The 25,129-nt window shown below is 39.9% G+C and overlaps 1 protein-coding gene across 2 annotated transcripts; it reads left to right on the forward strand.

Annotated features, from left to right (window-relative positions):
- Positions 1-10,176: 10,176 nt before the first annotated feature.
- On the forward strand, positions 10,177-24,899 carry ints4 (integrator complex subunit 4). 2 transcript variants are annotated; one of them, XM_053321469.1, is made up of 24 exons: positions 10,177-10,308; positions 12,060-12,254; positions 14,781-14,898; positions 15,691-15,797; positions 16,091-16,202; positions 16,885-16,970; positions 17,097-17,147; positions 17,689-17,777; positions 18,029-18,149; positions 18,971-19,042; positions 19,146-19,320; positions 19,433-19,638; positions 20,538-20,680; positions 20,885-21,000; positions 21,147-21,280; positions 21,619-21,788; positions 22,048-22,141; positions 22,246-22,326; positions 23,077-23,207; positions 23,346-23,405; positions 23,736-23,895; positions 24,012-24,155; positions 24,310-24,430; positions 24,520-24,899. In XM_053321469.1, exons 1-24 carry the CDS (start codon positions 10,255-10,257, stop codon positions 24,702-24,704), a joined length of 2,925 nt encoding a protein of 974 aa, XP_053177444.1. In that variant the 5' UTR covers positions 10,177-10,254; the 3' UTR covers positions 24,705-24,899. The 2 variants fall into 2 exon arrangements, with proteins under 2 accessions (XP_053177444.1, XP_053177445.1); XM_053321470.1 differs by having other exon boundaries at positions 14,784-14,898.
- Positions 24,900-25,129: the final 230 nt, after the last annotated feature.

Here is a 25,129-nt window from a genome sequence, read left to right on the forward strand (position 1 = left end):
GAACAGTCCTAGACTGGTTCAGGTCCTACTTGGAAGAGCGGAGTTATTTTGTGACCATTGGAAGTTATGAATCTGATCGAGTGGCTATGACATGTGGAGTTCCTCAGGGGTCAGTTCTTGGACCCCTACTGTTCAGTCTATATATGCTGCCCTTGGGTCAAATTCTGCAGAACTCTAATGTAGACTATCACAGTTATGCAAATGACATGCAGATATACCTGGCACTGTCCCCAGATGACTACAGTCCAATACAGTCATTCTGTCACTGTTTAGAGCAAATAACTAATTGGATGAACCAAAATTTCCTTCAATTAAATCAGGACAAAACTGAGGTCATTGTTTTTGGCAATAAAGAGAAGAGGATTGCTGTCAGTAAACATCTCGAGTCACTCTCTCTAAAAACTAGGTACCAAGTCTTGGCGTGCTGATTGACTCAGATCTGACTTTCAGCAGTCACATCAAATCAATCACCAAAACAGCCTTCTATCAGCTTAAGAACATATCCAGAGTAAAGGGTTTTATGTCTCAAACAGACCAGGAGAAGTTGATTCATGCTTTCATCTCAAGTAGACTCGACTACTGTAACGGTCTTCTGACTGGACTCCCACAAAAAAGCATTAAACAGCTGCAGCTCATTCAGAACGCCGCAGCTCGAGTTTTGACCAGAACAAAGAGATCAGAGCACATTACCCCAGTTCTCAAGTCTTTACACTGGCTCCCAGTCAGCTATAGAATAGATTTTAAAGTTCTGCTACTGGTCTACAAATCACTGAATGGTTAAGGTCCAGAATACATGAATGACATGTTAGTAGAATATAAACCCAGTAGAGCTCTGAGATCTACTGACTCAGGTCAGATAGTTGAGCCCAGAGTTCAAACTAAACATGGTGAAGCAGCTTTTAGCTGTTATGCTGCACACAACTGGAACAAACTACCAGCAGAACTGAAATCAGCCCCAACAGTGAACACTTTTAAATCCAGGTTAAAAACATTTCTCTTCTCCTGTGCTTATGATTGAGCTCTTTTAAAGCACTTTACATTTTAATCTTTCTTTTGCACTCTATGTCCTTTTAATGATTTTAAAGCTAATTTCTTTCATTTGCACTTTATGTCCTTTTAATGATTTTAAAGCTAATTTATTATTTTATGCTGCAATCATTTTATTTATGTCTTTCTATTTTTCTGTACTTTGTTTTTATTATGGGGGGGGGGGTTAATTGTATGTTTTACATGTTTTTCTGTTTTATGTAAAGCACATTGAATTGCCATTGTGTATGAAATGCGCTATATAAATAAAACTGCCTTGCCTTGCCTTGCCTCTGTTGGTATCTACCTCTGACTTCTTAAATTGTTTAAATTTATGTCATAATGTAGAAGAATTCTCCATACACAAAAGCAACATCAATATACATATTGAATCATTTTGTCACTGTTTCATATCAAATTGAAGTGATAAGATCTTGACTGAGGACATATGATTTTTTAAGTACTGGCCTTACATACGATCAATGATAAGGAAACATGAAAACAAGTTACATTTGTGCAAAACATCCTCAGATGATCAACCTTGATTATTTTAAATAAGAAAATGTGATTAATTTGCAAAGGAATTGGCACCATTCTTACTGTGTCTTAGGGACATATTTTTGCCAAAGCCTCAAGAATCAATGCTATTTTACAACTAAAGTCATTAAATCTTTTGACTTTTCTCTTTCTGGATGATGAAGTGAGAATGTAAACTCACCAGAGACACAGAAGGTCAGGCTGATGAGCAGAAGGATCCTGGAGATCATCTTCACTCTGTGAGAGGAGACAGAGGAGTCATGAACACATCAGTTCAAAGTTCAGTCATCACAGGTGTGAGAAGATGAGTCAGGTTTCATTCATGCATCACAACAAATCTTCATGTTCATCATCTTTATTACACATGACTGATTAAAGGGCTTTCAGTCATATTATCCTGCAGACTACAGTTTGTCCTTCTATGAATACATTTTTAAAAGCTTTTCTCAGGTGTGTCTCTGCAGTGACGTAATTCTGAAATAAGATTATGCAGGTTAAGTTGAAAAAAGGTTGATAAAAATTCAATGTTTCTCACCTGAAATGTTTTTCCTCACATTTCTGTGCAAAGAATCCACCACTCTCCAGAATCCCCTTCATGTTTTATAAACACCATGATGGAATATTTCCTGAACTTGCATCTCTCCTTACTGGTAGTCTGTTACTGACAAAGTCAAAGTCATCTCTAGTGTATCTCGCCAACGCTTTAATAGCCTGCAGGCCTCCTGGAGGTGTGGTTTACCTGTTTCTGCTCACATCAGGAGTCATTTATTTGATACAAAAACAGAAGTGTACATCCACTAGAAGCTCAGTTTGAAACTTACAGACATTCTGAAACATCTTTAACAACCAATAACTCACCTGGTGTTCTTTCTCTCACTTGTTCTGGTTTAACGTTATGAATCACATTTTAGCTGTGAGGAGAAAGCTGAAAGTAAAAGCTGATTGTCTGATGTCAGAAGAGTGAAACCCACATTGTGTTCCAGCAAATAGTATCTACTGTAAGTGTTTTCAAAACAGTACGCTGTGTATCAATGCCACCATCATACTTGTCCTTTTGTTATGCATAAATAAAATAGTTAGTTGCTTGAAGAGTGCATGTTGACTATGGAAATAAACTGCATTCATTGTTGTAAAAACTCATCCCATTCAGCTCATGCAGCTCAGTGCATGGTGAAGAATGCATGTTGACACTGGTAAAAGCTGCAGGCCTCAAGCAGCCTGGGAAAATGTATGCTTGAATTCATATGTAATGTAAGCATGAAAACAAGAACAGTAATTGCAGGAACACTTTCTGTTTTGTACACACTACCTCTTTGCTGTTATGATGCATTGCTTTTAGACACGTAGCTACCATTGAAGACACAGAAGTTTTAACATCAGTATTTCTAAAATCCTGGTTACATCCCTGGTTGGTTTCTGTTGTGTTCTAAAGCTAAAAATGCACTGACACAGTGATCATTCCTCAAAATGTTCTCCAAAACTGAATACAGACTCAGTCTTGTGGTTATAACAAAATAAATAACACCTTAACACTAAACACAGTGTCACACTAGAACCACAGTTTGCATGTTTCTGTGTCAACTCATTCAGGCTGTGAAAAGGTGTAACTCTCCAAAGCCATGCAAAGAAAATGTTTAACTCTCACTGAGAAATGGTGTGTATGCACCACTGTTAGATGCAACCAAATACTTCCCTGTGATATGAGGGAAAATATTGTATGAATTTATATAAATATATGTATGAACGTCTGAAAGATTAAACAATTCTTAGGCATGGGAATTGGTGAGATTCGATTGATACCAATGCCATTATCAATTCTGCGTATCGGTCTGATTCCCTCATTGATTCCTGATCAATTGTTTATGTGAAAAAAAGTTGGCCTACACAGGTTTTCAGTGGCAATGCAACAGTTTTATAATCTCCACTGTTCATCAACAACCTTTATGTTGGTCAGAGGTCTTTTTCTACTTGTGTGCTTTGTGACTGAGCTGTGTAGTTAGCTGCAAGTGGAGCAGTTGTTCCTCTGCTGTGCTTTCTGGTTATCAGTGTGTGGTGTGTTGTGAAAAATGTCTGCATGAACTTCTTTCTTGGACCTGGACAACTTTTCAGGCTCATGAATCTTTTCCTGTTTAAACCCAAATGTAAAACGCCAGCTCCAGAAGACCTGAGAGACTTGACTGGCTCATAGCTGACGAGCATGGAAATATAATGTGGTGCCAGACCAATGAGAGCTTTGTAGACAATCATATATATTATTAGTGAATAAGTAATAGTGTAATGGTTTGTAAACTATCCTTTCACTAAGTCCACCCCTGCTGTGGACTGTGGGAGAAAGAAAACAGCAAAAATAAAAAAGATTTTAGTGGTTTTTGACGTGTTGGTTTCATTCTGAGTGGAGAGGAAGAACGGACAGCAACTTTTACTGAGTGTGTTGAATTTTGACTGGGTGAGTTTTATTAAAATATTTCTGAAGTTCTATTGATATGAGGCTTAAGCTGATGTTTTTATTATATTATTTATTAAAGTGCTTTAATAATATTACAGTTGCATTGGTTTCTTTGCCATTTAACTTATTATCTGAATAATGTCGTTTCATTTCTGTACTGAAGTGTAGATTAATCAGACTTCTGAATGTTGACAATGTATAATCATATATTTGCATGTGTATTTAAACTTTTTATGGAACTGAATTAAAAAAAAAGTTATAATAATTTTTCCCCAATATTACACAACTTACTGCGCTAACTTACAGTAGCCTAAAAAAGTAATTAGGACATATTTTATTGGTGAATAGCTCTGGTTTGAACAATTTAACATGATGATTTTTTTTGTTTCTTTTGTACAGTGTCATTTATGGATTGTACTTATACCACTTTTCTAGTCATTTGATCACTCAAAGTGCTTTTACACCACATGTCACATTCAACCATTCACATTCATATGCTCATCTGAGGGTGCTTACTTTTACACACACATTTATAGACTGTTGCACAGCCATCAGGGGCAATTTGGGGTTAAGTATCTTAAAACTGCTGATCTTCCGATTTGTGGACGACCGCTCTACCTCCTGTTTTTTAAATACAGCGATATACTGTAATTAACAATGATATAATAAATGACAATATTTATTTATGGAGTCATCCAGACATTATCTCAGGTGGAAAAAGATGAGGACTTGATGGCTTGTGTATTGCAGCTGTTAACAGCATTAATGCTACAGATTTGCATGTACAGTAACTTCCTTTTTTAACCACATGTTCATTATATAAAATAATTCCACTGTAATGTGCAGATCTTCTCATCATGATGAAGCTGATCCTGTCTCTAGCTCTCATCTGGACTCTCTCCACCACAGGTAACTTCACTCACTCTTAAAGTCACAGTGAAACAGAAGTTACATCTTTAGTTTCTGCAGTGTCACGTATTACCCAGTCATATAGAGTATTTAAGTGGTGCATTGTTACAAGAGAGAGTTAGACAGGTTATGGAGCTACAGGGAGAGATGAAATGAAAAATGAAAATGAAAAAATGAAAACAAAGAACCACACAGTAACTGTTAACTGCTAAACTTGTGAAATTCACTGAAACACCTACAGATTCTGTGTGGTCAAAAAAGCATTGCTGGTGAACATTTGCAGAAAGCAGTTGTGTTTCTTAGAAAGAAAAAGAAAAACAAGTGTCATTTCCAAGTCTGCTATTCCTGCTTTTATTCAGTGATTCTTCATCTAATATGCAACCCAGCCAAGGCCTCTATAACTAAATGCTGATTTCAGACTTCAATTCAGAAAACTGTCCAATGTCCTCATCCAAGTGTTCACTCTGTTTTAATAAACCATCACAGGTAGCACAGAGACTAATTTAAAATGGCAATGTAAAAATATAATTTAAAGAGGTTAATGGGAGAACATGGGAAGGACATGTATCTCAAAATCTCAGTTTTGTGGTTATAAAAATGGAAATGACAACTACATATCAAGATTTAAAACTATTGTTTCCAATCAAATTGCTTCATATCACCAGTTGTCTCAAACATGCAGAGATTTCTGATTGTTAATATGTTTTGATTACAATTTATTGGATTGACTTTTGACTCTTCTCAGAGTAACTTTGCATACTCTATTGATGTTAATATGACAAACAGAATTCATGTAGATTGTTTAACTCACCATCTTTTATCTCATAAATTGCAGCTGAAGCTCTCAGTTGTTTGGTTGGTGAAGGGCGTGAGTACAGCTCCCGTCCCTGTCCACCTGGTGATGCTGATCGTTGTGCATTTATTACCAAACAAGGTAACTGTACAAGTATCCAAATAAGTCAGATTTTTCCTGTTTTAGTTTTACATGTTTGAATTACAGTGTTTAATTTGTGTTTGTCTTTACAGAAAAAGTGGGAGGGATTTTCAAGACATCCACAAAGAGGCTGTGTGTGCCGTCATCCCTTTTCAGTGAAAGATTTCAAACATTTTCACACAATATTGGTTATGGACCGACAGCTGTATCTGTTGCTGTGTGCAAAACTTATAACTGCAACACTCGAGGTGTTATGGGTTAGTAAAGAGAAAGCACATTTAGCATCAATAGTTGTCACAGTGACAAACAATATGAGAATGACACGTGTTCTTTGGTCAGTTTCTTCATGTATCCTGTGTTGTTGCAGACCATACTATGCCAGTAAACAACAGCCTACAGTGTTACACCTGTGATGATCCATCTTCTGCTGTGTGTAATAAGAAAGTACAGTGTGTGAACAAGGAGGACCGCTGCCTTAGTGGGACTGGTGAGCCCTCACGATCATTTTATGCCTAAAAACACATTATTGCTGCCTTTAAAGTTCCCAACTGCTTCAATCTGAAAAGCTTATAAAAACCTAGGCTGTGGTCTAACAATGATTTTGTCATCCACAGCATCATCCACAGAAAACAGTAAAACATTAAATGTCTTGGGATGTGCCTCTGCAAACCTCTGTAAAGTTCCTGCTCGCTTGGAGTTCCTCATGAGTGTTAGCTTCTTTCGTCCACCAACATGTTGTAGAGGCAGCTTCTGTAACTCAGCCCAAAACAGTAAGTACAACAACACTTTCTGTTTTGTACACTTTTGATCACCCTACTTGTCTTGTATTGAGATTCACAGCCAGCTAAACTCTCCCTTGCATCATATCCTCCAAGGAACAGGCAGATGTTGTAGTCGGTTGGGATTTATTACAAGTGTGAAATTGAAATGGACATATAAAAATACAGAAAAGCATAGGCTAATAAGCAATACAGAATAGGTTGTCATATATACAAGTTAGCTAGCCTAGCTTATCATGGCTAGGAGGACCAATCTAATCTCTATTTGTAGATCTACATGTAAGTATTCACGGGTAAGTATTCAAATTATGATACTGAATATGACAGAACTAATCAGGTAAGTGACGAGGTAAGTAACACATTAGTCATTGAACTCAAACTACACAACACAGACAGTATATGACATCAACGGTCAATTCAACGGTCTCTTGAAGCCTGTAATATAACCGTTATATTGCATCAGAACAACGGTTGGTTAAAGGCTGTAATCTACCGTTACACTGTATCAACGGTAATACGTGCCAACAAAGTTACTAAAAAACGTTGCTTAACGTTGCGAATGTCACAATAATTAACACTATACATTCTAATAATTATATGTTCACTTCCACTTTCCACTCAAAGGGCTAGAAACAAATATAAGTTAATAACTTAATGTAAAGACAGAGCGTTTTTCCGTTGCCATGACACTACCATACTCTTGTGTGGCGGTGCGTACACAAAGCAACTCCCTTTACGTCACTTACTGTTGCTTGCTACTGACTGCGGCTGCAATCCCAACGCTAAATGAAAGAACTATGCCCCCTAGTGGCATAATCTTCTGATGTACATTAAGGATATGGGTTTAAAATCATATCATATCATATTATTTATTTACTTAATTTTTTTTTAATTATTCCCTTTTGGTTTGTCATTCTTTCTAAGGGAGATGAAGAAAACAAGGACATATGATTATTCACTTTATTTATACGTGTATTTCAATTTAATGACCAAACTCAACTCAATTGAAAGAAACATTGGGATGTCATTGGATTATTCTTTTTAATTGCCTTTTTTTTGTGTCAAGGTTTGAGCTCCACAGAAAATACACTGTTTGTGTACAGAAGGATTGGAGGTGAAGCCATCCTGCCTTGTACCAACCTGAAGTCCCCGGTCTGCTCCTCCGTCTCCTGGAAACTCTACAAGGGCGGTCATGTGACCTACACCACCGAGGTCGACAAAGGGCAGGTGAACAAGGACTCAGACAAATCCAGCCGCATGTCCGTCACATCCAACTGCTCTCTGATCCTCCGTGACCTGAAGGTGAAAGATGCCGGCAACTACATATGCATGCTTCATGAACAATGCACCACTAACGTTTACCTATCCGTGCTCGCCATCACCACCACTTCCTCCATCAGTGACCTGCGGCCCGGAGGAAAGCTCAGTCTGAACTGCATCCTGTTCTCTTACTACGACGCTGGGAGCTGCAAGGCGTACAGCAAAGTGTTCACACTCAGCTGGGCGGCTGAGGACGGATCTCAGCTGACCAGTAACAGCAGGTTGTTATTAGTTTTATATCATTTTCTATTAATGATTACTATTAGACATGTCATTCCTAACATCTATATTTTTGCCTTCTATCCTATCCTATCCAATCCTTTCCTATCCTATCTCATCCTGTCCTAAAAAAAATAAAAGTAAAATAGTAAGATATAAACAGACCTTATACAGATGTATGAAACACACTGATGGACGACACCTGTGTGATGTTTCTCTGCTGATCTCCCCTCCGTCCAGGGCGACTGACCAAAATCGCTGCAACGTCACTCTGGTCACAGAACTCCAGAGAGAGGACAACATGAGGAAGTGGAGGTGTCAGGTGAAAACCACAGAAAGCAGCCCGGCAGCGTTTCTGGACTTCACATCCATCTTTTTATTGGAGCAGCAGCAGCTTCCTCCAACTCCCCAGATCCAGCTGCCCATCAGCCGCATCATGCTCTGTGTGGCTCTGCCGCTCATGGTGATCGTAGTGGGAGTCTTCACACGCAGACCAAACCACCAGAGAGCCAAAAGATCTGGATCTGGCATTGAGCTGCGGGTGCTCAGCTGAGTACTGTTATAGGTCCCCATGTTGGTTTGCCTTTAAAAGGGATTTTACTGCTTTTTCTGCGCCTTGTTTTCAGACTCATGGTTGTACATGTTATATTTTGTGTGATAATCTATTTTCATTCACAAAAATATAAGTTTTCAAACAGAAAACTTGCCACATTTTGGTCAGAGCCCAAAGGTAATTTATAAGGCAAGAAAAATGCCCGAAATATTTAATGCTTCAATGCTTCAAATGTATAGATATTTCATATACTGTATTTGTTATTCAATTTGTTCACACAACACAGATACGTTGAGGCAGAAATAACCCAAAGTGGTTCAAGTTAAGAGCTGTCAGGCATATACGGTCAGTTTGCACATGTTTAATATAAACAATCTTTACAATAATCTGTAATTATATAAATCTACAATATTCATTAATCCCTTATTCTATATAAGTTTGCAATTTTCCTGAGATTTAACAGTAAGGAAAGCCTCTGTCTTATTAGTGGGAGTGGGAGGTAATGAGGATGCTTTCAAAAATAATACAATGAATAATTATCAGTTAACATGACCGACAGCTGACTGAACATGAAACCTAAATTAAATCAATATGTGGTTTGAGCACTCTTGACTTGTTTCGCATTTTATCATTGTGTATTCCACGTGAATATTTGGATGCGTATACTTCACATTTGCCATGTAACACACGACTTCTTATGGGTGACCAAAACTGTTCGTTTCATTAGTTAGGGTTTTTTTGTGTGTGCCATTTTATTACCTTTATATATAGGTGTTTTGTTTCTATTCTATGTGCTCAACTGTTTTGTAATTAGTTCATGTCTAAATTAAAACCCAAAAAGAAATATTTTTGTTGCTGTGTGTGTATTAAACATATGAATAGATATGTGTATATGCATTGATGATACTCTTTTTTAATACACACACATGCACCTTCTTTTTCTGTGTTAATCCTTGTTTGTAAATTTAACAATATATTCAATAAATACATACCAAAAACAAAAACAGATTTGCAGAAGAATTAAACAGAGATAAAATGGTCCAAAGCATGTTTTATAGCTCAAACCCAAGCTGTGTGAGTTATTGCAATACGAATGTACAAAAGTAGTTGCAAAATATTGAAGATTTTCTGTAATTTCTTTGAGAATAATTATATTGAAGTAGATGGTTGTAATGATGAGCTGTTTTTTTAAACTACTATGATGCTTGTAGTATATAGAAAATAAATAAAAACATATTTTTTGTTGCTGTGTGTAATAAACATTTAAATAGATATGTGTGTATGCCTAGATGATGCTTGTTTTAATCGTTACAAAGCTGATATTTTTACCCTCATGTAGCATCTTTTGCGGTGTTAATCCGTATTTGTAAAATGAACAAACTATTCAATAAATGAAAAAAAGTTGCGCGAGCATCATTTACTAAACGCGTTCGCTTTTTGCCGCCGTAGCTACGGAGAGCGAGATGGGACACGGTGTCAGCGCTGCAGCTGAACAGGAAGCTTTCAGCATCTCTCCTTAAAGCATTAAAACATGGCAGCACACCTGAAAAAGAGAGTTTATGAGGAGTTCTCCAAAGTCGTACAGGTGAGACAACAACATTTAATATAACCAACATTTCATTTATAACTGAAGACTGAAGCTGAAAGACGATTATATAGCTAACTAACTAGCCTGTTAGCTCAATGCTAAGTGGCTAAATGCTAAATGACAACAACAACAGCTTCATGTCTTTATTTATATATCATATATTTAATGTAATGTTTGTTAAAGGTGATAAATGTGAGCTTTTAGTTTGCTGCGTGACAACATTCATCTTAAAGAGTAATTTAATGTTAGTGAATAAAACATATAAAGTGATTCATGAAGGTTAAATTAAATGTATAATGTGTCAGTTAGATAGAAAGATAGAAACGTTATTGTAGTATAAGTATTTCTCAGTGCCAGTGGGGAAGCATGTTGGTCTCCGGCTGTACAGGCACATAAGACACAAAACAAGACATAAAAAGTAAACTATAAGTTAAAAGACAGGCTTCACATCACCATCCCATAACAGACAACTAGCATCAGTCCATAAAAAGCCTTCAGAATAAAAGGTCTTCAAGTGAGGTAAGGTGTCTAAATGAAAACTGAACAATGTAATAATTCCTCCTGTTCATACTAGCTATAAAAAATGTGCTTTCAGTGTAAGTGTAATGTATTTAAAAGTTGATCTGAAGCTAATATGAGTCAAATCAAGTAGATGTCTTTCAACATTACAGTGTTTTTAGTGCCAGAGTCCCTCTTTATGTTACTATACTTCCTCCACAGCTGAACAGTAAAACACAAAGAGGGAATTTGGAGCTAAAAAGACCGTAAGATTAGAAAAGGAGTAACAAGAAAGTCCCCTTGCTTTTTTAAATTTATTTTTAGAGATACCTTCCTATCCTAACCCATCCTATCATATTCTTTCCTATCCTCTCTCATCCTATCCTATACTATCCTTTCCTATCCTATACTATTCTTTCCCATCCTATCCAATCCTCTCCTTTCCTATTCTATACTATCCTTTCCTATTCTATACTATCCTTTCCCATCCTATCCTATACTATCCTTTCCCATCCTATCCAATCCTCTCCTTTCCTATTCTATACTATCCTTTCCTATTCTATACTATCCTTTCCCATCCTATCCTATACTATCCTTTCCCATCCTATCCTATACTATCCTTTCCCATCCTATCCAATCCTCTCCTTTCCTATTCTATACTATCCTTTCCTATTCTATACTATCCTTTCCCATCCTATCCTATACTATCCTTTCCCATCCTATCCTATACTATCCTTTCCTATCCTATACTATCCTTTCCTATCCTATACTATCCTTTCCTATCCTATCCTCTCCTTTCCTGTCCTATCCTATCCTCTCCTTTCCTATTCTATACTATCCTTTCCTATCCTCTCTCATCCTTTCCCATCCTATACTATCCTTTCCCATCCCATCCTATACTATCCTTTCCCATCCTATCCTATACTATCCTTTCCCATCCTATCCTATACTATCCTTTCCCATCCTATCTCATCAATAATTCCTCCTGTTCATACTAGCTATGCAAAATGTGCTTTCAGTGTAAGTGTAATGTATTTAAAAGTTGATCTGAAGCTAATATGAGTCAAATCAAGTAGATATCTTTCAACATTACAGTGTTTTTAGTGCCAGAGTCCCTCTTTATGTTACTATACTTCCTCCACAGCTGAACAGTAAAACACAAAGAGGGAATTTGATGCTAAAAAGACTGAAAGACTGATTAGAAAAGGAGTAACAAGAAAGTCTCCTTGCTTTTTTTTTTACGCTCACAGATTCCTCATGAAGAAGCTCCGGCAAAGAAGCTCCGTCTGTCTAAACCGAGCAAGTCTGCGGCTCTGCACATCGACCTCTGTAAGGCCACCAACTCCACCGACGCCCTGCAGTACCTGCTGCACTTCGCACGCAAGCCGGTGGAGGTGGAGAGCGTTGAGGGAGTAGTGAGGATCCTTCTGGAGCACTACTACAAGGTAGAGCAAGAAAGTTACCCTATAATAAAATGATTCATATTTAACCCTCCTGTTGTGTTCAAGTCAAGGAAGGAAGGGGGGAAGGGAGTAAAGGAAAGAAGGCAGGGAGGGAGGAAGGAAGGAAGTTAGAGAGAAAGGAAGGAACGACAGAAGGACGGAAGGAAGGAAGGGAGGAAAGGAAATAAGGAAAGTAGTAAGGAAAGTAGGAAGGAAGGATGGAGGAAAGAAGTAAGTAAGGAAGGAAGGTGGGAGGGAGGGAGGAAGGAAGGTAGGAAGGAGGGAGGGAGGAAAGAAGTAAGTAAGGAAGGAAGGTAGGAGGGAGGGAGGGAAGAAGGTAGGAGGGAGGGAGGAAGGAAGGAAAGAAGGACATAGGAAAGAAGGAAGGAAGGAATGACGGAGGAAAGAAGTAAGGAAGGAAAGAAGGTAGGAGGGAGGGATGAAAGAAGGAGAGAAGAAGAAAGAGAGGAAGGTAGGGGGGAGGAAGGACAGAAGAAAGGGAGAAGAAGGAAAGAAAGAGAAGGAGAGAGGAAGCACAGATGGAAGGAAGGAAGGAAGAGAGATGAAGGAAGGAAGGAACAGTCAAAACAGACGGGTCAATTTAACCCGGGAGGACGACAGGAGGGTTAATACAAAGATGTTCTGTTCTGAGTTATATTACAATTAATAAAACTCTACAGCTGTCAGAGACTTTGAAAACCTCGAGTCGAAGCTGAGTCGAACAGATAAAACATGTCTGATCATTGTTAGGTAATTCTCCATCATTAATATGCACGGGGTCAAACTAGGCTTTGCTGTCATAGCAACGCCTCACCAAATGATAGGGTTAGACACTGTCTCCCCTTGAGATAGTGGTAAACAGTGAGTCTGCTCCTTTTGGGGAAAACAGGAGGCATTGTGATAGTGTTGCTATAGTAACCGATGTCAGATATGTGTTTGACTGTTGTCCCTGGATGGGGTAGAGGCAGCTGGAGTCAGAGGTTTGATAAAGTGTTGGATGTAAGACAAAGGTCCTGAGTGAGGTCTAAGCAATGTTTTGTCTATAGACCAGTAGACTAAATTCTGTATATTGTAGATGTGTTGGATATGACCATATTTGGGCATGGCTCAACCTTGGGCATTATCTGTGTGGTTTAAAGTCTATCTGTGAGGTTTAAAGTCTATCTGTGTGGTTTAAAGTCTATCTGTGAGGTTTAAAGTCTATCTGTGTGGTTTAAAGTCTATCTGTGAGGTTTAAAGTCTATCTGTGTAGTTTAAAGTCTATCTGTGTGGTTTAAAGTCTATCTGTGTAGTTTAAAGTCTATCTGTGAGGTTTAAAGTCTATCTGTGTAGTTTAAAGTCTATCTGTGTGGTTTAAAGTCTATCTGTGTAGTTTAAAGTCTATCTGTGTAGTTTAAAGTCTATCTGTGAGGTTTAAAGTCTATCTGTGTAGTTTAAAGTCTATCTGTGAGGTTTAAAGTCTATCTATGAGGTTTAAAGTCTATCTGTGAGGTTTAAAGTCTATCTGTGAGGTTTAAAGTCTATCTGTGAGGTTTAAAGTCTATCTGTGTAGTTTAAAGTCTATCTGTGAGGTTTAAAGTCTATCTGTGAGGTTTAAAGTCTATCTGTGTAGTTTAAAGTCTATCTGTGTAGTTTAAAGTCTATCTGTGTAGTTTAAAGTCTATCTGTGTAGTTTAAAGTCTATCTGTGAGGTTTAAAGTCTATCTATGAGGTTTAAAGTCTATCTGTGAGGTTTAAAGTCTATCTGTGAGGTTTAAAGTCTATCTGTGAGGTTTAAAGTCTATCTGTGAGGTTTAAAGTCTATCTGTGTAGTTTAAAGTCTATCTGTGAGGTTTAAAGTCTATCTGTGTAGTTTAAAGTCTATCTGTGAGGTTTAAAGTCTATCTGTGAGGTTTAAAGTCTATCTGTGTAGTTTAAAGTCTATCCCTGGAGGACAGAAACTTCAGAGTTGAAGGAAGCATCAGAACATAACGTGTACCAGTGTTTCCCACAGATCTGAAGGCAATGTGTGGTGGTAGTCCGGCGACCGACGGGGGGGGGGGTTGGTTGGTTGGTCGGTTTCGGTAAACCGGCCGACGGGGGGGGGGGGGGGGGGTTGGGGGGTGATCTCGCTGATGGAGACACACGCGGTGTGCACGGAGGGGAGGGGCTGTGTGTGTGAGCTATGTGAGAGAGACGCTTGAGTGACAGAGAGACGCAGGGAGAGCAGAGAAAGGAAAAAGGAAATGCAGCTTAACGAATACGATGCGTATTTTTTAATTAGCGTTAAAAAAAAAATTAATAACGAAACGCAATATGTGGCGGCCGGTGTTGAATCTGTGGCGCACCGCCACGAATTAGTCTATGTGTGGGAAACACTGCGTGTACTGATCATTCATTCACTTCTCCTTCATGAAGTAAATAAACCTTTTCAATACAAGACATCCTGGACTCCTGTGTCCTGTCTACTCTCTCCATTGATGTATGGGCTGCATAATTAAAATCACTATCAATGATGATGATGATGATGATGTTGATGATCTCTCCCAGGAGACAGATAACTCAGTGAGGCTGAAGATCGCCTCTCTGCTGGGTCTGCTGTCCAAAACGCAGGGATTCAGCCCCGACTGCATCGTAGACGACGCCATTAACACACTCAACAATGAGAGTAAGAGCCAATCTTCTTTTTCCTCATAGAAACACACATGAACTTTATATCCTCTGTCACGCTGTTTTTGTTACTGTTTCAATACATTTAGTCAGATTCAGTGTTTAGTGAGACGAACATGCATCAACACTGACTCCTGTGTACACATCAGGTGTGTTTTGAGGAAGTATTTTGAAATAGTTGATATTAGTTAGTTAGTTTAAACCCTCACATACTTTTCATATTCTGACTCATAATTAGTCTCTACACACAAATTCACATTCATAAATTCCCCCATCAGTCAGATGAAAGAAGATGAAGCTGTCAGAGTGTATTATATTTATTTATGGGGATAAAAGACATTCACAGTCACTATGTCATGGTCCAGGAGAACGTTTTATAAAATATGATGAACATGTTTTTAATGCTGACTTTTAAATTTCTTTTATAAACACTGGCAAAACATTTTCATTCATAAAAATCTGTATCAGCTTCACAAAAATTACAAAAACGATGCATTTATTTCCATTGTGTATACTGTGGGTCACATGAGGAAAAGTCCTGCTGAAATTAATATTGAGGTGTTTTTACGGCCCTCAAATATAACAATGGGTCAAATTGGACCCTGAACAGTATGTAAGGGTTAACATTATTCAGGGTTATTCACTTTTGGCAAAGTATTTAAGAACTAAACACTAAAATTAGATTATATTTAAAACAATATGCAAAGTATAAATTCTTGATATTAATGTTTTAGAAAAAGTGTTTGTCTACTTCTTGTTAACTTTAATAGTTTTGTTTCTGTGTCTGAAGAATCTCACCAGGTTCTTGCTCAGCTGCTGGAAACTCTGCTGGTCATCGGTACACAACTTCCTGAGAGTCCTGCAGTCAGACAGAGGCTCATAGAGATGGCCTGCAAGGTGACACACACACACACACACCACACACACACACACACACACACACAAACACACACACACACACACACACACACACACACACACACACACACACACACACACATATACAGGAAAATAAATGTGAATCAAAATATGGAATAAATATAATCCTCTTTTGCATTTAGAAAAAATAGTTGTCATAAGGCTTTAAAAACTTTGAATATAGAGATACTGTTTTAAAGTAAAACAACACTTAAATACACTGTAGGTGGACAAAGACACTAAACTCTCTCTCTTGTGTTTTTTTTCCTCAGCATCTGTCTGATACGTATTTCGGGGTGAGGAACAAATGTCTGCAGCTCCTCGGGTGTCTCGGCATGGTGGACACGCCTCTGACCAAAGATGAGGGACAGGGCACGTCAATAGGTGTGTGACATCACTTCATATATTTAGCTTTGGCTGGATTAACTCTCACATCAGAACGACAACGACGACCTATCACAGTAGATCTGTTCCATGAAAAGGTCCTAACCTGACTTTCATAAGCTCCTTTCATATTTAAAGACTTAATGTGGAGCCACTAATCTCTAGACCAGGGGTGTCAAACATGCGGCCCGTGGGCCAGAACCGGCCCGCCAAGGTGTCCAATCTGGCCCACTTTCCCTCCTGTCATCTGTCCTTCTTTCCTTCCTCCCTTTCTTACTTCTTTCCTTCTTTGTTTCCTTCCCTCCATCCCTCCTTCCTTCCTTCCATCTTTCCTTAATTTTCTTTTCCTTTCTTCCTTTCCTTCCATGCTTCCTTCCTTCCGTGCTTCCTTCTTTCCTTCCTTCCTTTTTGTCTTTCCTTCCCTCCTTTCTTTCCTTCCTATCACTTTTCCCTTCTTTCCATCCTTGTTTCCTTCCTCCCTCCCATCTTTTTAATGATCCGGCCCACATGAGATCAGATTTGGCTGTATGTGGCCCTTGAACGAAAATGAGTTTGACCCCTCTGCTCTAGAATCTCCTTCTGAAACATGAATGATGTATAAAGTTCACATTCCTGGGTCAGTTTTGGGCTTTGAGCTGTTATCATTGACCTGTTGTGTCTCTGTGTTCATGTGTTGCTTCAGGAGGAGTGAGAGACGTACAGAGTATCATCAGCGACTACTTTGCAGATCAGGATCCCAGAGTCCGCACCGCAGCCCTCAAAGCCATGGTACCCCCCCCCCCCCCCCCCCCCCCATCCTGCTCTAAAACCTGCACCCACCAAAAGCTCAACCAGTAATGATTGTTTTTATGTAACTCGGCTCATTCTGCGCTCGTCTGTTTGTTTGTCTTCCAGCTGCAGCTTCATGACCGAGGAATGAAGATTCATCAGATCATTTATGAACAGGTAACAGGAACTCACGGTCAGCCTCCTCACAGCCGACATTTAGACTTAGACTTTCTCTCCTCTCTACCCCACCTGGTCGAGGCAGATGTTCTCCCACTCTGAGTCTGGTTCTGAGGTTACTTCCTGTTAAAAGGGAGTTTTTTCTTGCCACTGTTGTTCATGTGGGAATGTTGGGTCTCTTTAAAGTTAAAACCTGAAGAGTTCGGTTTAGAACCTGCTCTATGTGTAAAGAGCCTTGAGATGACTCTGTTGTGATTTGGCGCTGTACAAATAAAGATTGATTGATATTGTTTGTGTTCAGCTCAAGACAAATTAATGATGATTATAATAAATAAAGCAGTTTTGTTAAAATGTCTTTTTAATTATGTTTATCTTTTCTATCTATTTCAAGATGTGTGTTTGATTAAAAGTTATCCCGAGCACAGACCATGATTATTTTCGCATTTTAACCCCTTTAAAATGGACTAAACACAAAAAAACTTAAGTGACCCTTTTGTGTGTGTGTGTGTGTGTGTGTGTGTGTGTGTGTGTGTGTTTGCAGGCCTGCAGGTTGTTGGCAGATGATTACGAGCAGGTTCGCTCTGCAGCAGTGCAGATGGTCTGGGTGCTCAGCCAGTCGTACCCAGAAAGGTGAGAAGACCCTCGTATTCAGTGACTTACTGTTAAAATTAATAATAATAATAATCATGATAATATCTTTATTTTTATGGCAGCTCAGTGTGTTATTTTCACTCTATCTGTAAAATGTTGTCCAAGATTTTCAGGAATTTGTTATAAGATTAAATGAGCTGTAAAATAAAGTGATGCCAAAATAAATCTGACTTTACATCTATTTTTAAACTCCTCGTCTGACTTCTCTTTTTTTCTTTCTGTCCGATCAGCATCGTGCCCATCCCGTCGTCCAACGAGGAGATCCGACTGGTCGATGACGCGTTTGGGAAGATCAGTCACATGGTCAGTGACGGCTCCTGGATGGTGCGAGTGCAGGCCGCCAAAACACTGGTGAGGGGACAGGATCACACACACACACACACACACACACACACACACGTTTGTCTTTATATCCTTTTGAGGACACACATTGTCATAATGCATTCTTGAGCCCCTTACCCTCGCCTTAACCATCGTAACTAAATGCCTAATCCCTATTCTAAGCTTAAACCTTAATAGGGGCGTCATGAGGGGATGAAAAGTAGGATGAATCTGAGGGCTTGTTACTGACAGAGGCCTTTAAAAGATCAGTAGATATTGTTAAGTTAGTATTAGACTACAGGGGAGATGTAAACCTTCACAAGTACAGGTGTGATTATAGTGAATATGTATGGTTTGTGTGGCCTTTGTGTGTGGTGGTGGGGCTCAATGTGATATCTGTTCATGGGGCCCCAAAATCTCTGGCAGCGCCCCTGAACCTTAAAACAAAGTCTTAACCCTCAAATTGCCCTTTGAAATTGTGAGGAACAACTAAAATGTCCTCACAACGTTGGTGTTCAAGTGAAACTGCTTTTCTCAAAGATAGAACGATACACACACACACACACACACACACACTTACACTTATTTTCATCCCAATAAATGTAGTTTTTCCTTAAGTCTAGACATTTATAGATATGTGTTGTGTGGTTATAAACATAGAGCAACAAAAAGTTACGTTCACACATCCATTCCTATCTGCACATTTCAGAAAAAAACTATAATAACCCTGACACATAATAAATAATGTTACAATTAATGTGTGTCTGAAAAAGGTTTTTGAATGAGACACAAACACAACTTTCACATTTTGTCGAGCTTATTGAATCGTGTCTTTCCTGTCGTGTCGTCAGGGTTCGATGCTGCAGGTTAGTCCTCAATTTCTGGAGCAAACTTTGGACAAGAAGCTGATGTCAGATCTCAGGGTGAGTTAAAAAAAAAAAACAATAAAGAAAAGATGAGATATTACATTAATGCTAACGAGCACACGTTAACCTGCTGCCTCTTTCTCCTCTTATCTGTGTCCAGAGGAAGCGAACGGCACACGAACGCGCCAAGGAGCTCTTTGCCTCTGGAGAGTTCTCCTCTGGCAGGAAGTGGGCCGACGACGCCCCCAAAGAGAAACTGGACACCAACACTGTCAACCTCATCGCCTCGGGGGCCTGCGGGGCTTTCGTTCACGGTCTGGAGGACGAGATGTTCGGTACGGGAAACACAGTCCAGCCTGAAGAATATATCATTACTGCATTTAGTAACTAGAAATAGATCTGGACCTGTGAAGTGAGTTTGTTCTCCATGTTTTTTCATTTCTTCAGAGGTGCGTATCGCAGCAGTGGAGGCGTTGTGTCAGCTCGCTCGCTCGTCCGCCACCTTCGCCGAAAAGTGTCTGGACTTCCTGGTCGACATGTTCAACGACGAGATCGAGGAAGTGAGGCTGCAGTCCATCCACGTGCTGAGAGAGATCTCCACTCATATAACACTCAGAGAGGACCAGCTGGACACCGTGCTGGCGGTGCTGGAGGTACAAAGAAACACTCAATATATAGATTTAAAGCAGGGGTGTCAAACATGCGGCCCGTGGGCCAGAACCGGTCCGCCAAGGCGTCCAATCCGGCCCACTTTCCCTCCTGTCATCTGTCCTTCTTTCCTTCCTCCCTTTACTTCTTTCTTTCTTTGTTTCCTTCCCTCCATCCTTCCTTCCATCTTTCCTTAATTTTCTTTTCCTTTCTTCCTTTCCTTTCTTCCTTTCCTTCCTTCCTCCCACCCTCCTTTCCTTCCTTGTCTTCTTTCCTTCCCTCCGTCCTTCCATCTTTCCTTCATCTTCTTTTCCTTTCTTCCTTTCCTTCCTGCCTGCCTTGCTTCCTTCCATGCTTCCTTCCTTCCTTCCTTTTGTCTTTCCTTCCCTCCTTTCTTTCCTTCCTATCACTTTTCCCTTCTTTCCATCCTTGTTTCCTTCCTCCCTTCCATCTTTTTAATGATCCGGCCCACATGAGATCAAATTTGGCTGTACTGTATGTGGCCCTTGAACGAAAATGAGTTTGACACCTCTGATTTAAAGTGACCCAAAAAAAATAGAAAAATCATAAAAAACACAATATTTAAAATATAATATATTACAAAAGGGTCAATGAGGTTTTTTGTGTCAATTCTCAATAAAACACATATCAACTAGTTTGGCATGATCTTATATTATAACTCATTTGCCAACCCTTCACTGACCCATAAACAGGTAAAAAATACAACTTGCTTGGCTTCATCTTTGGTGTCCTCAAATATTTAAAATTTCAGAGTAAAGTCCGACTTTTCATTCATAACCTCCTGAATAAAATCACGTATCTGGTTCTTTTTGTTAGTTATTAAACTCTTTGTTATTTAAGCGTGATGTCCGTGCACCCTGATGATGTCACTGTCTGTCTCCAGGACTCGTCTCGTGACATCAGAGAAGCTCTTCATGAATTACTTTGCTACACCAACGTCTCCACGAAAGAGTGCATCCAGCTGACTCTGCTGGAGCTGCTGAAGAACCTCAACAAGTATCCCTCCGACCGCAACTCTGTGTGGAAGTAAGAGAGAGAGATTGTGTGTGTGTGTGTGTGTGTGTGTGTGTGTGTGTGTGTGTGTGTGTGTGTGTGTGTGTGTTTGTTAGTTAAGAACTAGGACTTGGGTTCCCAAATAATGTCCTCTACAGCATCATAAGCTAAATTAAAGATTGTGTTCAGATAAAAAACTTTCCATTGATGATTTTAAATGTATTTTTTTGCCCTCAGGTGTCTCAAGTTTTTGGGTTCCCGCCACCCGACACTGGTGTTGCCTCTCGTTCCTGAACTGCTCAGCACACACCCCTATTTCGACACACCCGAGCCCGACATGGACGATCCGGCCTGTATCCTTCTCTCACCTGAACAATCTCAACACACGTCATGATTTATGGCCATGAGCATCTACAGCCAGCGTTTTAGTGTTTCTTTACCCTCGTCTCTTCACCTGTAAACTGTGATTTCCCTCCTTGACTCTGGCTGCTGACGTCAGATATCGCCGTGCTGGTGTTGGTGTTCAACGCCGCCAAGTCGTGTCCCACGTTGCCAGCACTGTTCTCCGACCACACCTTCAGACACTACTCCTACCTGAGGGACAGTCTGTCACACCTCGTACCGCCGCTAAGAGTAAGAACTGAAATATTGTAACTGTCTCTCCTCTAACTATCTCTCCTGTAACTGTCTCTCCTCTAACCGTCTCTCCTGTAACTGTCTCTCCTCTAACCGTCTCTCCTGTAACTGTCTCTCCTCTAACCATCTCTCCTGTAACTGTCTCTCCTGTAACTGTCTCTCCTGTAACTGTCTCTCCTCTAACCATCTCTCCTGTAACTGTCTCTCCTGTAACTGTCTCTCATCTATCTCTCCTGTAACTGTCTCTCCTCTAACCGTCTCTCCTCTAACCATCTCTCCCGTAACACTCTCTCCTCTAACCATCTCTCCCGTAACTCTCTCCCCCGTCTGTTCAGCTGCCGGGCAGGAAGCTGGTGCACTGTTTGGACTCGGCAGGGGACTTTGGTTGTGGTTCGGGTTCAGTGGAATCGGCTCAGCTCTTCCTTCAACAGAGTCTGAACAGAATCAGCACTATCCAGAACCTGGAAGCACCCGGAGGCCAAGACCTGCTCAACTTCACCATACGGTACACATACATTAAAACACACAGAGAGAAGAAAAGAGGGGGTTCAATATACATATCAAGACACAAGACAAGTTACAGCACTCGTTTTAAATTTTTAAAAAATCAACCAGCACTCGAGACAAAATTTGGAGGTTATTTTGAGTTGAAAATCATTTATTCAGTAAAATTGAGAATGTATCTGGTTAGTTTTGTAATTCATCTCTCTTTGGTTGATGGATTTATTAATGAGTCTCCCTTCCCGTCTTGTCTGGTGTATCAGAGACTTGCAGCGGCTGGGCGAGCTGCAGACTGAGCTGGCTGGAGCTGCTGACTTCTGCGTTACATACCTGCGCTGCCAGCTGCTGCTCATGAAGGTAGGCGTGTGCACAGCGTTGGGAAGGTTACTTTGGAAATGTGAAAAAGTGTTTTTTTTGTTTTTTTAAATAAAGGATCATTGACCTCTTCCTTGTTTCTTCAGGCTTTGCAGGAGAAGTTGTGGAACATGGCCGTCCCTCTCTGCCTCAAACAGAACGTCATGGCGTCTGCAGCTGTTCAGCAGGTCAGCGTGCACACACACACACACACACACACACACACACACACACACACACACCTGTATTAATGATAATGATAAATGTATTGAGTATAGAACTTTAAAAACCTGCAAATGGGCCAGTGACATATAAAGGTTGGCAAGATGAGAAATTCAAAAATATCTTTAAAATTTGTCTTAAATCCAGCATCAGGTTTGTTAAAATGTCTGAATGCTCCTGAAAATGTCAAATGGTGTAACCACAAAAAAAAGAAAAAATAATATTGTATCCACCTACAGTGTATTTAAGTGTACTTATACTAATAATTACTTTATTTTAAACAAGTACCGTAAATGTGTCCTGATCTCCATGGTAACCCAGATTAAATGTAATATTTAGAACAATAGTATTCCATTAGCTTTATTTAATATAAAAGTTATAATGTAAGATCATGCCAAACTAGTTGATATGCTGTTTTATTGACTATTTACTGTTTTTAAGCAAGTTGAATTATTTGGTACAAAGTTTTTATGGTTACACCACTTAGACATTTTTGCCATAATCCTCTAATATATTCTCTCTAAATGGATTAAAAGCAGAAATTTAGTTATTCATACGTTTATTTTCACATTTTAACTCCTTTACATTTGACTAAACCACACGGACACAAAAAAAAGAGTCACTCACCCAAACATTAAAAAAAACAGATTTAAACACAAAACATAAAAACACAAAAAGGCACATTGAAGGTTTTAAATGTGTGACGATGTTTACAGATCCTGGAGGAAACCTACAAGCTGGAGTTCATGTACAGCGGCTTGGAGAACAGACAGGTGGCCACCATACATCACGTTCGGCTACAGGCCAAAGCCCTGCAGCTCATACTGACGGCTCGCACCAGGCAGGGGTACGCACACACACACACACACACACACACACACACACACACACACACACACACACACACACACACACACACAGACAGAGACCCAGACACACACATGTATTTAAATATAACAGTACCCTCCTCTTTATCTTTCTGCAGGTTGGATCCTCTCATCGGCAGCTGTGAGAAGTTTCTGCAGGATGTCGAGTCTTTTCAGAGGTAATATCTTTATTTTTTTAAACCCTCTCCACTTGCTTTATCTATCTAATAAAAATACACTCTCTCTCTCTCTCTCTCTCTCTCTCTCTCTCTCTCTCTCTCTCTCTCTCTCTCTCTCTCTCTCTCTCTCTCTCTCTCTCTCTCTCTCTCTCTCTCTCTCTCTCTCTCTCTCTCTCTCTCTCTCTCTCTCTCTCTCTCTCTCTCATATAATTCTCTATTAGATTCTATTTGCTGGTTTAATATCTGTACCTGTTTTTTGTCAGTCCATGCCGACTCTCCACACTAAGTGAATGTTCTTTTTTTTCCTCTTCTCTTTTCTTAATCACTCAGGTCGTTTCTGACAGAGCTGCCTCACCTCCAGGACTGTTTTGTGGAGAAGCTGTTGGAGCTGATGCCCCGGCTGTCGTCCTGTAAACCGGTGGAGCTGGTTAAGATCCTCCAGACCACCCTGAGACAGAGCGGCCTGCTGCAGCTCAGACTGCCTGAACAGGTAGAAGAAACAGTCAGTGACCTCTCAAACCCAAAGTGATATTCCTGTTACAGTCTGTCAAGCTCTATATACGAGTAGATGCACCTTTTTAAATGAGTATGTACTGTGGTCGACAGATCCATCGGGCAACAGCCAACATCATAGAGCCGACAGGGGAGTCAGACAACCCGCTCAAGTTCACATCTGGCCTGGTGGTGGCACTAGACATCGATGCAACGCTGGAGCACGTCCAGGACCCCCAGAACACGGTGAAAGTTCAGGTCAGTTTGATGCACAACATTTTCAGTTGGTAAGAAGCTGTGAAAACTTCTTAATTTTTCAGTTCAGTGACGAATCAGAAAAATGTATGATCAGGGCTCAGTCACTGGATTTGAACTCTAGTGGGATCACCTGCTCTCTCTTCTGTCTCTGCAGGTTCTGTATCCAGACGGCCAGAGTCATGTGATCCATCCTAAACCTGGAGACTTCAGAAAACCAGGACCTAACAGACACAGACTCATCACACAGGTCTACCTCTCACACAGCGCCTGGACAGGTTGGTATTAAAACACACACATCTGAGACGCATCTTAAAATGTCTGTTTCTAACCTCTCCTCTCCTCCTCTCGTCTCCTCCTCCCTCAGAGCCATCTCAAATTGAAGTGCACCTCCTGCTGGCTTACAGTTCCTCCTCCCCTTCCTCTGCGTCCAAGCTGGGATGGAGCGACAGTATCGACAGCCTCCCGCCGCCCGAGACGTCTGTGGAAGGAACTATTCCGTTTAGCAAGCCCGTCAAAGTCTACATCATGCCGAAACCTGCCCGACGCTAACAACACAGAGGAGAGACTGACGAGCCTTTTCAGCTTTTTGCGTCTTTTTTGTGTTACATTAATTAGCGTTAGCCACGTTAGCTCACATTTCTATTAACAATAATTGATCTGAAACTGTGCAGTAAAGGACACTGACACTGTTTTGCTTTCTCTTTAAAAATAAAAAAAGCCATTTTTGAAGCATGTTGTGCATAAGTTGAAGGAAACAAGTATTTTTTTGTACTCAACAGTTGTGTTGATGACAAACCTACACGACGAGATGAATCATATTCTAACTTTATTTTGTCTTAAAAGCAGAAATACATTTTCACCTTCATGAAAATACTGTAGTGTGTATTTATTAACTTTTACCAACAACACCACAATATGGTCTTTTTAATTTTCATGTAAAAAACAAAAGAAATCAAATATATATCATTAATGGA

The sequence above is a fragment of the Scomber japonicus genome, chromosome 6, assembly GCF_027409825.1.
Source record: "Scomber japonicus isolate fScoJap1 chromosome 6, fScoJap1.pri, whole genome shotgun sequence".
Lineage (NCBI taxonomy): Eukaryota > Metazoa > Chordata > Actinopteri > Scombriformes > Scombridae > Scomber > Scomber japonicus.

Excerpts from the sequence above, each read along its gene's own strand:
- ints4 (XM_053321469.1), top strand. The coding sequence starts at position 10,255 with ATGGCAGCACACCTGAAAAAGAGAGTTTATGAGGAGTTCTCCAAAGTC. Across the intron at positions 17,148-17,688 it reads ATCAGATCATTTATGAACAG|GCCTGCAGGTTGTTGGCAGA; the intron begins GTAACAGGAACT and ends GTGTGTTTGCAG. Across the intron at positions 23,406-23,735 it reads GATGTCGAGTCTTTTCAGAG|GTCGTTTCTGACAGAGCTGC; the intron begins GTAATATCTTTA and ends TTAATCACTCAG.